This window comes from Polypterus senegalus, chromosome 7 (assembly GCF_016835505.1).
Source record: "Polypterus senegalus isolate Bchr_013 chromosome 7, ASM1683550v1, whole genome shotgun sequence".
Taxonomy (NCBI): domain Eukaryota; kingdom Metazoa; phylum Chordata; class Cladistia; order Polypteriformes; family Polypteridae; genus Polypterus; species Polypterus senegalus.
In genome coordinates, this window is record NC_053160.1 from 18,896,940 (window position 1) to 18,912,990 (window position 16,051).

Sequence of the window (16,051 nt, forward strand, 5' to 3'; positions counted from 1 at the left end):
TGCTCCATGCATGTCTTTGTTAAATAATTTTCTCATGGTGTTCTGAAGAATAAGAATCTGAGATAAAGATTTTTCCCTAACACTTAGTTACAATACACAACACACACATTGGTAAATCATCTAACCTTATCACTGGACGAGTCCTTGTTTGAATAAATGCTGTAACGAGATCACTGGTCAAACACTGTTATATCATGTAAATTATTATCATACTACACCATTATCAATATATACTTCCATTAAAAAAAAGTTAAATATAAAACTCAATTTATCCAGAATTTTAATTAATGGTCCATTTTGGTATTTTCAACAGTTTGTGCTTATGTGTAATGAATTTCATTTCCTGAGTAAGTTTCTCCCCATTTCTGAAAATTTACCAATTTTTTGTACATGGCCTGCTGCCTACTCTGCATTTGTTCTTCTGCACATTTTGATAAGTCCACTCACTCTATCTGAACCTACTGTACATCACTAACCTGAAATATGAAGAATAACATTTTAACTATCACTTTAACTATTCTCCCAGAATTCTCCTTTGCCTCACGATTGTACTGAATGCAGGTGGGTATGCAAGTGTACCCTGTGTTACACTTTAATGATATCCATAACAGATTCCTGCCCTGGCAAGAATAATAAAATAAGTCTCGATCCTCCCAGATGGGGGGTTAAGAAAAAAAGGAAGTTCAGAAAATAGTGAAGGATGGAAGCAACATTTTTATTAATGCATACATTTGAGATTACTTTATTGGCTTCACGGGGAAGACATTATTTCTCACCCTGTGTTAATTACTTAACACGGACAGTATCACAGTATCACGGTATCACGGAGCAGCACGCAAATGTGAGAAAGGAGGGTAATTCACATATAATGCTTTTCGATTAGAATATTTAAGTTTAAAAAATTTTTTAGTTCTGCTAAAAACAAAACACTCTCAATTCAAATTGTTAAAATATGTAAATTCTTTAAACTTTAATCATTACCTGACTGAATCTTATTCTATCTTCAAGAAGTAATTGTTTGCAGTTGCTGATATATGACTTATTTTTTCAAATTTCCACTGCAATATTAATGCCTTAGCAGAGAATCAGCTTTACAAGTGGTGACACATATATTGTCAGGCATATTTGAATCTTTCTAGGAAAAAAAAACGATACTAAAAGAACTGTTGCTTTACAGTGAGTGGCATCTGGCTTCTACTGGTCAAAACATAAGAAGGAATTGGTAAACCAAAAGACAAGAGAATAGCAGCCAAAAAAACATTAAACCAAAGTCAAAGTTACTAGAACAAAAGTCCAAACTAAACAGTTCATTTTTTAAATTGCTCAGGCATAATTTATTTAGTCAATGGGTCTTTCTTTAAATAAGATAGGTAATACAACCACATAACAATGTGAAGTGAGTCACTTGTGTGCACATATGAAACACCCTTAGGTGACATTTGCATGTAGCAACCTTGTTTCCAATTAGCAAGTGGTGGTGATATCACAACTGAGTGATATTAAGATTTCCTTTTAATTCCTGACATTTATGTAATCGTTTGCTGTGCTCTTTCAGTCTGCACTGCTTTGCTTAAAAGTATTTTCTACTGCAACTCATCTGATGTCCCTGGATAAATCCAATCAAACATCCGAGATTTCTTAATAATACTTTCAGCTCATTTGACTTTTAAATTCTGCATGACAAGCACACAGAGAGACAAACTTAAGGTATTAATAATTGTTTAAGGCTAAAAAAGTATAATATAAGCATGAGATCTATTTTAATTAGCTATTCACATGAGTGACCTACACCTTACATTTTAAAAGAATATCAGAGCCCTCAATAACACTAATATTATATTGTAATGTTTTGTCTATAAAATTAAACAGAAGTCAAAGAAAGTTGTGCAACATTCCATGATGCAAAGGTGATATACAAATGTCAAGGGATATTACTTGTATTCAGGTTATTTGCTAGGTGAATTTATAACTTTAAAAATTATTGCAAGCTCTTTTATGTACAATGAATCTGGAAAAATGTTTCTTCAATGTTTCTACATCCAAAACAAGCTATAAATTATAATGCAGTTGCTTCCATATTTCTATTTTGGGAGCACCATCACTGGAATACTGTAGTGTGAAAAAATTAGAAACCTTGTGGTTTCCAGTCTATCACCTTTGCCAATAGGGGTCCAAACTACCTGACTAAAGAATTTCATTTATGCTTTTTAGGAAAGTCACTAGATAATGCGTACATCCACACAGGTTGCAAAGACCATCTGAGATCTGTTTTAAGTTTAATTCAAAACATGCCTCTCTGTTAAATGACTTATAAAGTATTTTAAAACAATGAAATGGTAAAACTTAACAAGTTAGGTTAAAATTAAGCAGAAAAATGGAACAGTGCAGTTTCGCTTTGTCAATGATAGCAATGTATTTTGCCATATTTCATGGAGAAGTAAAACACACACTAATAGAAACATGACAAAAAGTCTGAAATTGAGTTAAGGAGGCATACCTGATACAAGTGAGTATGACTGTGGAACGCTGGCTCCAAGGTCTGCTGGGGCTGAATTTGCAAGGCTGTTTTTCATTTCATCTAGACCACCAGCTAAAGATGCCATGGCTGAATAGTCGGTGCTCTAAAACAAAATGAAGAGATAATGCATGAGGCTCGACATAATACACTTATGGATAGATAGTGGGCAGGACACAAAACATTGCAACTGTTTTGCTTATTTTCAGGATGCTGTAATTGGACCTGCTCATATTCTGTCTGAACCTCAAGTTTCTTAAACAGTTTCAGAACAATTTCTGCCACTTGTAGTAAGCAGTGTAAACCTGACAATACACCTTAATGGAAAAATCTACTCTATTCTGCCCAGGTATAATCACAATCAGACATTATTTAAGAACAACACAGTGATCTAGAAACTATTTTTTGACCATGCTGGCATTGCCCAGAACTGAATATGACCACTTTTTCTGCAGACCACCATCCAAGTAGATTAGAATTGCAGTACAATGGATAAGACCTATGCATTAAATCCATTTTCTCAGTTAATGATCTGGAATCCAAGTTAACTACAGGTATGTACAATAATTGCATCAGAAAATGAGATTTCTAATTAAGATAACATAACATCTCTGCATGTTCTGAACTAAAGTTCCAGAACAAAAAGTAACCGGAGGTTCTCTCATGCACCAATGCCATTCACATGAACACTAGGTAAATTTTTCTTTAATTTAGACTGTCGCACATTTGTATTAATATTACTATAGGACAAAGCAGGTACTGCTCTGCTTTGTCAGTCTTTCAGATTGAACATCCTATGTGAAAAGAACAAATTTACTAGAGATGCATAAAGCCATCTGTCCCCCAACCTCCAATCTGCAATCCTGTGAGTGACTGAACTATTTTGCACCTTTCTAACATTTGGTCAGCTTGTTTTCTAAACTTCATCTGATAATCAAAGATGCGGTGACATTTCTCTAGACTCCTTCCATACCCTAGCAGTGCCTATAAGAACGTTCATATTAAGTTTGTAAGTGCAAGTTGAACCCTCCTTTACACTGATGGACAGCCTGATGTATCTAACCTAGAGATGGTCCTGTATCTTGAATGGACTCTTATCCAATTAGTTGAGGTGACAACGTCCCTTACAAACACCATGCCTCCTTCACTCTCATCAGATTCTGTTTGGAACAACCAGACCCATCCTCTCTATTTGGAGCCAGAAAGCTGATAAACACTCTTTATGCCTGAAAACTACTCTCCTTAGAGCTACTGGAGTGGAACACTCTGAAATTCCATGGAAAAAGTGTGCTGTCCGGAGAAAGGCAATTAAAGTTTTTCAAGAGAAAAGACGTAGTACAAGAAATGATGTGTAAATCAAAACTAGAAGTCACAAACACGATTGACAGAACACAAGACGCCAACTGGAATACAAAGTCAAAAAGGAATATGCAAGAAGTCAAGAACCTAAAGAAACATGAAGATCACATTTAAAAGTAGTAATTATTATCCAATCTCGGATATCGAGAAATGGCTTGGGTGTCCTTTATACCAATGAATTATGAAATTGTTTCCAAACAAACAGGTGACACAGACACCCTGAAACAGTCTTGCTAATTGAGAAACCAAAACAGTATTGAGAATGACACTAAAAGGTTATACCATTTAAAAGTATGTTTCCAATTGACAAACAAATAACAGTAATCGGTTCCCTGTGTATGAAAACCCCCAAAACATGTATAGCATAATTTACAAACTAAAAAATTTAGCAACAATTATAGTGGTGTAGTGGTTAAAGCCTTTGAGGTTGTGGGTTCAAATCCCACTACTGACACTGTGTGCCCCTGAGCAAATCACTTGACCTGCCTGTGCTCCAATTGCAGAACAATAAGAAACAAAAGAAATGTAACCAATTGTGTCATAAATGATGAAAGTGCATGTAAATGCATCATTTACTCTTATGTAACAAGACCTCAACAAATATTTCTTTTGGTCTTCATAGCATTTATCAAATATCAGTAGATAGGTTAGTCATCTGTGCACCATGTGGCATATTAACATGATGGTAAAATTACTTGTTAATATGAAGGATTCACAGGTCTTATACTAAATATACAGCATCAACAGAGATGTGTCTCAGTTAAGTCACCTCAGACCTTTCCAAAGTGAAGTTCTGTTAGTGTGTCACATTGCAGAGATGAATAAACACTTTAGTGATGATTTGTAAGTGTTATGAAGACCCAAAGAAGTGTACAGTATGTTAAGATCTTGTTACATAATAGTAAATGAGTAAAAGATAACTAAAGTGTTACTGATCAAGTATATAAGAAAGGGCAGAGCAGGTTATTTTTTTCTGTAGAAGTTCCTTTAAAGTGTGAAGTAACATCCTTCACATGTTCTACAAGTCTGTGATGGCCAGTGTAATTTTCTATGCTGTGGTGTGCAGTGTGTAACATCACTTCAAGAGAGGCCCACTGAATCAACAAGCTCATTAAAAGCGCAGGCTCAGTTATGGGGCACACTCTGGACCCCCTGGAGGTCGTTGCAAAGGACAAAATTAAAATAAAACAGCGCTATTATGAACAATGCTGCAAATCCTTTCTCTGACACACTAGCACTGAGGACTTTCAGCCAACAAATTATTCAGAAGAAATGTGTCAACAAACGATCTTTATAAGAACAGCATTGTGCCTGCATAATGCCATATTGTGGCTGTGACTACTGTGGCAGATGGCTAGGATCCTTACCTGGCCAGGGTGCCTTGGTAATGGAAGAAATGAGGAGAGAACATGCACAGAGCATTTTCTCCCAGGACATTAGATGGCAACCCCCCTGAGTTGCAGGGGTGCCTTGGATTCTCACACGGCTCCATTGGAATTGGAATACTCTACAGCCCTCTTGGATTCTATGGGTGCCACCAAAGCATGCTGTAGGAACTGTGGAGTCCTACTTTGTCAGGCTTCTGCCTCACTTAGAAGTGATTCTGGACCATGTTATTGGGCTAACGGAAGTGCTACTTGGTTCAGGATAAAAGGAGCCCACTGCCATTGCAGAGTCTCTCTTTTTAATTTTCTTCCTTTTTAGTCTTTCTGGAGTGTGTTCACACCATAGTGTCTATCTATCTATCTATCTATCTATCTATCTATCTATCTATCTATCTATCTATCTATCTATCTATCTATCTATCTATCTATCTGTTATACAGTATCTATCTATCTATCTATCTATCTATCTATCTATCTATCTATCTATCTAAGAAATACCAAAACAAAGTAAAGTGTGAACTTGACACTATGACAAATTCAAAGGAATCTTCTTAATAGCTTTGGCTATTAGTTATGCCAGCTATTGTGTCATATATCTAAAGGAAAAATTTGAAATTAATCTTGAAATTAATCTTGTTTAACAAAAATTGAGGACCACACACAAGTTAAATCTGACATGTTTAGGGTTTTCACTTTAGCCCAAAATTACTTCTAATCACTTTTATATTTTTGTAAAACATAACTTTGTCTATTTATCAATTATTTTATATTACATTTTCATTTCTTGATTAAATTATAGGCTTCCCAATGATTTTAACAAAATTTTATCATACTGAATGACACAATAACATAGCTGTTTTTTCAATATGCAAACTATTTGCAAAGAGTACCCCCACTGAAAACTGTGGAAGTCAAGTAATGTGTGATCTCAGAGCTATTGATCGATCATATTCTCTGGTTCAAAGGGAGTTAAACTACTCAGAACTACCCTTTTAATGTGCACACATAAAGAAGGTCTATTGTTGTACACAGATGGTCAAAAGAAATGAAGTTTCTCTTTTTGAAGGGATGAACAAAAAAAAACACAGCAAAACAAAAAAACTCAAAGACTTCTAAATATATGACAGTAAAAGATATGACAAGTTACACTTCATTTGAACTTCCCAAGGAGAGCTGTAACAGGAATTGAAAAGAGTTGAATATATGTCTTCTTTGATTACATTTTTGAAAAATAGTAAGTTCTTAATTTAACATTAACATTTTCCAAAAATCCCCGATTTCTGTCACGTGATTTGTGGGCTCAACAACATACAGAGGCATTTTGAAAATACAGACATGCAGTCCTGGTAGCTTCAATGGGGTTCAGTATATTTTGGCACCTTATAAAATAATAGCTGGATATTAGTTTGCAAACTATGCAGTTTCAAAGTTCAAGCTACTTATAAAACTATCCATTTGTTCCTTTCTCACTATCTTTCTGTTCTTGTGCATGTTTCTCTTCATAAAAATAGTCACATTTCTCCTCTCTCTTTGTTCCTCATTTTCATTTAGTCCTAATGTCGACATGTAAATATCTGAGAATAGCATCAGTAATTGAAGATTATGAAGTATCGCCAGGCTCTGACAGCCAGCTAAGGAAGATGGATTATCCTCATTTTTCTGTAAATTTTGTCAATTTTGGAATTCATAAGCTATCAACCCTGATCAAAACGTGAATCCACAGCTGTGTCAGGGAGAAGGGTGAAAAAATGATGTGGTGTCACCGTTCCCAAAGCCAATTGCTCAGCTCTCCCTGCGGACTTTGCAGCATGTTAAGATAAAATAGGAGAAAAAAAATTAAGGCAAATGTTCCAGAGTGTTGATTCTGCATTACACTGGCCCAGAGAGGCTCAAACACATTTTTTCCAATTGACAATCTCCTTCCCCATTTATACAACCACCCAGGCAACAAGACGACAATCCGGACGATGTTCTTTTTTTCCCCCCTTTTCATTCCCATTACAGGGTGTGAAGACAGTTGGGACTCTTTAACAGCGAGCTGCAGACCAATATCAATAACAGATGAGGTTTAATCGCCTAACACAAAACTTATTTAGACTCAGCGAGGATGCTCAATGTCATTTGCATAATAGCATTTCCAGTCCTCCCCCACCCAACCTTGCCTCACATAAACAAGACCCAAAGACCATAAATAATAATAAATCACACCCCGTCTGCTCCACTGCTTGTAATAGGAGTTTGCTTGTGGAAAATTTATTTCAGCAGCAGAGAGGCAGCAGCATTTAAAAAAAGACAAAATTGCTGCACAATTTAAATATAAAGTATAATGCATTTATTTATGGACTTAATAGATCTGATTGCATTGTCTTTTATTCTCTTCATTTCATTATGCAAATAAATTTCATTTCAGTATGGATGAAAGCAAATGCCTACCGAAGAGTAATTGCATAATGTCATTGAAGCTCTTTTCAATCGTTATGGTTACAGCATGGGTTAAATGTTACATATGGAAGTTTTAACAGTCATATTTCCAATTTTCATCTTTTGCACTGCATGGTCAACAAGGTCACTTGTTAACTAATGCAATTAAAATGGACACAAGTGTGGAGATCCGGTAATGTGGAAGATGTATCAGGCAGTTACAGTAAGTGGGGGGTGGGGAATTAAAAATGAAAAATGGAAATTCTAGGCAAAAATGAATAAGTAAAGCTTTCCATGTTGGTTATGCTGTCTTTTACTAGACAACATCAACTTGTAAAATACATGAAAGCTGACTAACTCATCATAAGTTGTGGGCCTAAATAATTAAGATTTAAATTCAATCATTTAAGGATCAAGATTGCTAAACTTTACTTTCACATTAAACAATTGTGTCAACATCACAAAATTGATTTGAAATCAGATGATATAATAATTGCTATTTCATGCTTCTATTTTTGTTCACATTTTTCCTTTCTTAAAATATTTTAATATCCTATCTGACATAACTCTAATTTGAGTTGAATAATTACTTAATTAAGACTTTGTGTAATGCCTATGAGCTCCAAGAAGGTTTATTGTATTTTCCTTCTGGAATGCTGCTAACTAGAGGTTTTGTTTTCCTCTCCTATTTTAAAAGGGCTGTTGTATTAGTGATTTTGTGATGGCTAACCATTCCTATGTGTGTTATGTATGTGATGACTGTACAAAGCCATGTAAATGGTTTTGCACCGCTATCACATCATACAAGTTAGATAGACTGGTGATGCTACCTTGGCCCCTGGTGTGTGTGAGTGCCAGCATGCATGCATGCGTGTGTGAGTGTGTTCACCCTACATTGAACTGGCACCCTGTCCAGGGATTTTTCCTGCTTTGCCTAATATTGCTTTCCATTTCTGTTTAATCAGTGTCTACTTTGGTCTCTGTGTGTTTTAACAAATCTGCATTTATATGTGTACATGGTCAGTATGTAGTAATTAGTATAAAGTATACTTGTGTTTTAACTGAGAATTGTTCACAGTGCTAAGTGGATAGAGAAGATGGATCGATGGATGGATCATATTATAGTTTTAAGAGCTCTGAGCCTGTATTTAGTGAAAATGGATATACAAATATAAATTGAGCTACATTGACTTAATATTTTTTTTCACATTGTCACACATGTGCGACAGGGGGTGGTGGGGTGCACTCTATTATCTTTACAGGCCAAAAATGGGAAAACCTGCCTGATGCAACAACACTTCTGGTTCCAGCCCCTAGACTGAAGTCACTTCCAGTTCCAGCCAGATGACATCACTTCCGCCTTTCAGCTTATAAAGCCGCCATCTTTCCTCCTTTTGGGGTGGCTGACCCAAACCTTCTTACGTGTGTCAAGGCTATTTATTTTACATACATCCATTATCCAACCTGCTATATCCTAACTACAGGGTCACGGGGGTCTGCTGGAGCCAATCCCAGCCAACACAGGGCACAAGGCAGGAAACAAGCCCCAGGCAGGGCGCCAGCCCACCACAGGGCACACACACACACACCAAGCACACACGAGGGACAATTTAGGATCGCCGATGCACCTAACCTGCATGTCTTTGGACTGTGGGAGGAAACCCATGCAGACACAGAGAGAACAAGCAAACTCAATGCAGGGAGGACCTGGGAAGCGAACCCGGGTCTCCTAACTGCGAGGCAGCAGCGCTACCCACTGCGCCACCATGCTGCCCGCTATTCATTTTACAACATCTAATTAACAAGCAATTATATTAGTATTCCCGGTTTAATTCATGTACTCAATTGTTGTTTGAATAGAAATTACACATTCTTTCTCAATCTTCATAGGTTTCTCTCCAGGTATTTTGGTTTTTCTCCCACATCCTTAAAAAAGTGCAAGATAGACTAACTGGTAGTTCTAAATCGGTGTAGCATGAGAATGTGTGTGGCTGTATGAATATGCATTTTACTGCGATTGCTGCCAGGATGGGCTTAGGGCCCCCACAACATAGAATTGAGTTAAGCGTATCTAAGAATGTATTTATAACTGTGCAGAATATAACTTTTGAATTTTAGAATAATTAATTTATCTCCCTGCACCTTTTGCAAAGAATGCCATCTTATTCTTCAATCCACCTAATCCTAATCAGGGTTGAAGAATTTTCGTCTAATCAAAAATTCTACTAATACTTAGAGTTGATTATAATTTTATACATTTTAATTCTCATTTGAAAATGCTGTATTGAATTTGTTTGTTAATGGACTCTGGTTTATCTGTTATAATCTAATCTTTACGCTCTATAAAACAAAAAAATTCTACTACTACAAAGGTATCACCTTCACATTTTATTTTTTATTACGGTCATCTCTGATCATTTTGTTCCTTACACCACAACTTTGAAAAGTTGCATTTCACATATTTAATTAATTTCTATTCCTCTAAAGTGAAAAATCACTTGTCCTTGTATTAAAGTCTATTTGAAATCTTTAAGAACCACTGACTCTCACATAGCCACTCAGTTCCCCACATAGTATGATCTTCCTGAAGTATCCCAGATGCCACAACAACAACGGATTGTTCAGCTACAGTACAATCCACCAAACCCAACACCACCATCACTGTTCCTTACAAGAAAAAAAAAGCTTTTGTATTCTCTAATTTCTATGAGAATTCCCAATTCTTTTCCATATTTTATGGCAAGCAAAACATTTCGTTCTGTTCAGTCTTCCCCACTATGTTACAGTTAAACATGTTTTTCTTTACTACATCCACCCATCTATATTTTCAACCCATGCCATTACAGGGTTGCTGGAAGCCAGGGCCTTTTCTGAGAGGGTAAGGTGCAAGGCAGGAGCTGACCCTAAGCATAACATTAGTACATCATAGATCTCATTTACTATTGTAAAGCCATTTTCCAAATGACCATGAAATAAGAGAGCACACCAAACTACCGGTAAAACATGCCAAGCAAGCAAGAGGTGAATGTGCACAACAAAACTGCAGAACTACAGTGACTGCTTGATTAACCTGTAAAATAGTAATACTAAAGATTGCACCACAGTGATGTATGCAGTTGCCTATAATGTAAATTGTAATAGAGCTTTTATTACACTTACTTCAAAACATAAACAATTAGAGTCCAGAATAGAATATAAACTAAAACTGTTACAGTGGAACCTCGGTTCACAACCATAATTTGCTCCAAAACTCTGGTCGTAAACCAATTTGGTCGTGAACTGAAGTAATTTCCACCATAGGATTGTATGTAAATACAATTAATCCATTCCAGACCGTACGAACTGTATGTACATTTTTTTTTTGAGTTTTTAAGCACAAATATAGTTAATTATACCATAGAATGCACAGCGTAATAGTAAACTAAATGTAAAAACATTGAATAACACTGAGAAAACCTTGAACAACAGAGAAAACTAACACTGCAAGAGTTAGCGCTATAGCGCTACCAACCACTCGCTAAAAACACTTTTTTTTGAAAAATCCAGAATTTAATAAACAACCAAGAAAAGTAACATTGCAACAATGCACATGCTCACCTGTGTGTGTGTGTGTCTCTCTCGGGCGCCTGTGTGTGTGTCTCTCTCTCGCTCGCCTGTGTGTGTGTGCGTCTCTCTCGGGCGCCTGTGTGAGTGTGTGTGAATCTCTCTCGCGCGCCTGTGTGTGTGTGTGTCTCTCTCGCTCGCCTGTGTGTGTGTGTGTCTCTCTCGCTCGCCTGTGTGTGTGTGTGTCTCTCTCGCTCACCTGTGTGTGTCTCTCACGCGCCTGTGTGTCTCTCTCTCGCTTGCCCGCTGCACAGGGAGAGACTGAAAACATACAGAAATCATTGTCGCACACAAACCGAAAGGGAAACTTGTTTGTTTGTATACCGAGTGTGTGGTCGTGAACAGATGCAGAGGTTTGGCAAACTTTTTGGTCGTAAACCGATTTGTACGTGTTCCGAGACGTTCATGAACCGAGATTCCACTGTACTTTGTCATAGCCACATACACTTAGCACTGATCACTAATATCTTCTCTTTTTCATTTTTCTCTTCCAACACACATACATTTTCTTCCTCTACTGCACCTCTGCCTCTTGACTTGACTTTAATATTACTTATCTTACACATTTTGAGATAAATGAACAAAATCTGAGCAAAATCAATGTACCATTTAATTCTGCTGATACACTATTAGAATCTGTATCTATTCATATTTATATTTCTATGTTAGATTCCAACCCCTGTGGAGAATTGAAAAATGTTATTTTAAGTTATATTTTATATTATCATCCATTTCTTTTTTGTATACTAATATTAATTTCACCTATGTTAAAAAAAGAGTACAGTAAACATTCTGAACAGATTTTCATTAGGTCCTTTATGAAAAATTAAGTAGACCTTTTTTTCTAAATGTGTAATAGATGTTTTAAATAGCCCGTATGACTGAGATGTTGAAGAATGTTGTATCCTGTCATTGATGAAAACATAAATTATTAAGAAACAATAAAGTTTAAAGAATTGTTTAAAGATTTTCAAAAACAAAAAACCAAGTGAGGTTTATTTTACTTATAGGCAATAACATATTAGAAGAAAGTAGAGGCCGCAAAGAACTTTACACTTTTATCATACTTAGAGAGACTTCTGTTTCTGCAACTGAAGAGTAAGCAGATGAGGTGACGTATTCACATAGTGAATTTGTGGTGGACTTTGAGCCAACAGGTCATTTTGAAAAGGGTACAATAGGTTGTACAAAACAAACTTATCTTCAAATAAATACTGCTTGTGATGTTAATATGCAAAGTGAAATCGGGCGTGTTACAATGTTGTTTGAGCTGGGAATAAATTTGTAAATTTTGTTCACCTTGTGAGACAAAGGAAAAATGGTGAATAGGAGAATATGGTGCAGCAAACCTGTTAATTAATTAATTCATAAGGAACTTGAAGCCAATGAAACTAAAATGTTTAGAAATACCCAAATGCCTTGCCTATTTATTCTTGTGTAAAGAAGTCTGCTAAATAATAATAATAATAATAATAATAATAATAATAATAATTGGTTCGCTTCCCGGGTCCTCCCTGCATGGAGTTTGCATGTTCTCCCCGTGTCTGCGTGGGTTTCCTCCGGGCGCTCCGGTTTCCTCCCACTATCCAAAGACATGCAGTGTGTGCAAGTTTGAGCATTCTGTGTAATTAAAGAAGACAACGTGCAAAATCAAGATGGCATTCTTTGCAAAAGGTGCAGGGAGATAAATTAATTATTCTAAAATTCAAAAGTCTAAATAGAAAAATGGGATTTAGACTTAAAGAGCACCTAATAAGGAGTTGCCATTGTAGGTGAACAAGACATCCTCAAGTCAGAGAGGAAACCATTCTAGCAAAGAGGCTTGACAATAAAAATTTAAGAAAGGTAACAATTCAGTAATTTACAAAAAGGCTATTGACAACTATATTAAGTGAATTCAGCAAGCCTTGGGGAAGAATGGGTATTTAATACAAGGTATATAAAAATAAATTTGTATAACATTATTTGTATAATTATCAATCCTGAAACTTGAATATCTAAGCAAGATTGAAGCCAATCAAGGTTGTAAACAGCTTTAAGGATTCCACAAACTGGATTTGAATCTCTTGCCTGTTGGCGTTCATTTCCTGTGTGGAGCCTGCATGATTTCTTTGTATTCAGCATGAATTTTACTGTTTTTCATTTGTTTCCACAAGTTGACTTGTGATTCCAAATGATCCCTATAATAATTAGGTTGGTAGTATGAATGGTCCCTGTGATAAACAGGTGTCCTCTCCTTACAACTAGGGCAGATGAGAAAGGCAGAATCAAGAATGTTATGCTGTAAAAGTTAATTGAATACTGGTACAAATACACTGTTTCATCAAGACTATAAGTCATCACAGGAAAATTAATGGAAGGAATTATTAAGGATAAGATTGAGCCACACATGGTAAGAACAGGAGTTATTCTGAACAGTTAGCGTGCGTTCAGAAGAGGGATGTCGTGTTTTACTAACATGCTGGAATTCTATGAGGAGGCAACAAAAGGATACAATCAAAGTGGAACAGTTGATATTATTTATCTGAACTTTCAGAAAGCATTTGATAAGGTGCCACATGAGAAGTTGGGCATCAAATTAAAGGAAGTAGGAGTTCAGGTTGATGTTTTTAGATGGGTGCAGAATTGGCTCAGACACAGGAAGCAGAGGGTGATGGTGCGAGGAACCTCATCAGAACTGGCCAATGATAAGAGTGGTGTTCCACAGGGGTCAGTGCTAGGGCCGCTGCTATTTTTAATAAGTAACAAGCTGGTAAAGTTTGCAGATGATACCAAGATATTGGTATCCATTATATCATTACAGATGGACTTGGACAGCATACAGGCTTGGGCAGATTTGTGTCAGATGAAATTTAATGTCAGTAAATGTAAAGTATTACACATAGGAAGTAAAAATGTTAGGTTTGAATATACAATGGGCGGTTGGAAATTCGAGAGTACACCGTATGAGAAGGATTTAGGAGTTATAGTGGACTCTAAGCTATCAACTTCCCGACAGTGTTCAGAAGCCATTAAGAAAGCTAACAGAATGTCAGTTTATATAGCACAATGTGTGGAGTAAAAGTCCAAGGAGGGTATGCTCAACCTTTATAATGCACTGGTGAGGCCTTATTTGGAGTACTGTGTGCAGTTTTGGTCTCCATGCTACAAACAGGACTTAGCAGCGCTAGAAAAGGTCCAGAGAAGAGTGACTAGGCTGATTCCAGGGCTACAGGGGTTGAATTATGAGGAAAGATTAAAAGAGCTGAGCCTATACAGTTTAAGCAAAAGAAGATTAAGAGGTGACATGATTGAAGTGTTTAAAATTATGAAGGGAATTAGTCCAGTGTATCAAGACTGTTATTTTAAAATTAGTTCATCAAGAACACGGGGACACAGTTGGAAACTTGTTAAGGGTAAATTTCACACAAACATTAAGAAGTTTTTCTTTACACAAAGAATGATAGACACTTGGAATAAGCGACCAAGTAGTGTGGTGGACAGTAGGACTTTAGGGACTTTCAAAACTCGACTTGATGTTTTCTTGGAAGAAATAAGTGAATAGGACTGGCGAGCTTTGTTGGGCTGAATGGCCTGTTCTCGTCTAGAGTGTTTTAATGTTCTATTAATGTTCTAATAGATCCCAGAGAAGGTGGATTAGCATTACCATGAAAATATGAAAAAACAATAAAGGTCTTCAATTTGGCAAAGACAAAGTCTTTCACACTTTATAACAAAGCCATAATCTTAATGACATCTTAAATGTACCCGATTTGAACTGAAAATACTACTCAGGCAGGAAATATGGCAGCATTAGTGGAAATAATTTATTGAAGTTGGTATAGCTTCTGTTCTCATTTAAGGAGCGCTCACCCATCCACATTCTGCATCTGCTTCCAAGGACATAGGCACAGGGGCTCAAGCCTATCTTGGAATCTAAGATCTCAAAGCTGATTTCACAGCTAGAATAAGATGCTAGTTCATTCATTGCAATGTCTCATAAGACAAGCATAGATAAAAAATGGAAAATACATTCTAACCAGTCTTTAGATAAGGGGAGGAAATAAAGGTTACCATCTATATAGACTGATCATTTTTACACTACAGTAGACCACCACGAAGACGCAGTTCAGGGTTCATGGCCTCAGTCATTTGCAGATTTTTCTTTAGAACCTAACTAATAACTGTTAGCGGAAACCGCAAATATCCTCCGCAATTTTTTATGGCTTTTTTTGTGGCAATACTGAACTGTAGATAGAACAGGAAGCAACCATAGAGGAAAACGTGGCTTGGGATGGTGAAAGTAGCCGATACGAGAGCGTACTCTACTAGAATTTGAACTGTAACTCCCAACAGTCCCTGCAGTGGCTCAGATTCTGCTGAGGGTGCTGGGGTTGTTGGGGTCAAAGGATGTCAGCGCAGCTTTTAAAGAGGGGGCCAGTGACCAAAAGAAATAAAGTTTTTGTAATTTGTGTTTCAAGTTCCTGTCTCTCTGCCTGCCTTCTGTTGGGTTACCTGTACTTATTCATTTTGTCTTGGATTGTTTCGTGGTTGGGATCTAGACTGTCTGCCATCTGCCTATGTACATGAGGACTGTAAGTGGATTCATTGCTATCCTCCGAAGAAAGGAGCACGCCTGAACCCTTCCACCCATCTTCACCATTTCAGGAACTACCGGTAGGACTATCTTTACATTCCCATTCAACATGCGGATCTCAGGACTATCTATCTTCATCATTACACTTCATCCGTTGCTGTTTTTCATGGGCTTTACTGTGTGTGTTTTGTT

The 16,051-nt window shown here is 36.7% G+C and overlaps 1 protein-coding gene across 4 annotated transcripts in view; it reads right to left on the reverse strand.

Moving 5' to 3' along the window:
* Positions 1-16,051, reverse strand: part of pax5 (paired box 5) — a 252,687-nt gene that overhangs the window by 95,103 nt on the left and 141,533 nt on the right. For all 4 annotated transcript variants that reach the window (XM_039758290.1, XM_039758292.1, XM_039758291.1 and 1 more), the window contains exon 7: positions 2,498-2,621. In XM_039758290.1, coding sequence (XP_039614224.1) covers positions 2,498-2,621 — 124 coding nt within the window. The remainder of the gene's footprint in view (positions 1-2,497; positions 2,622-16,051) is intronic.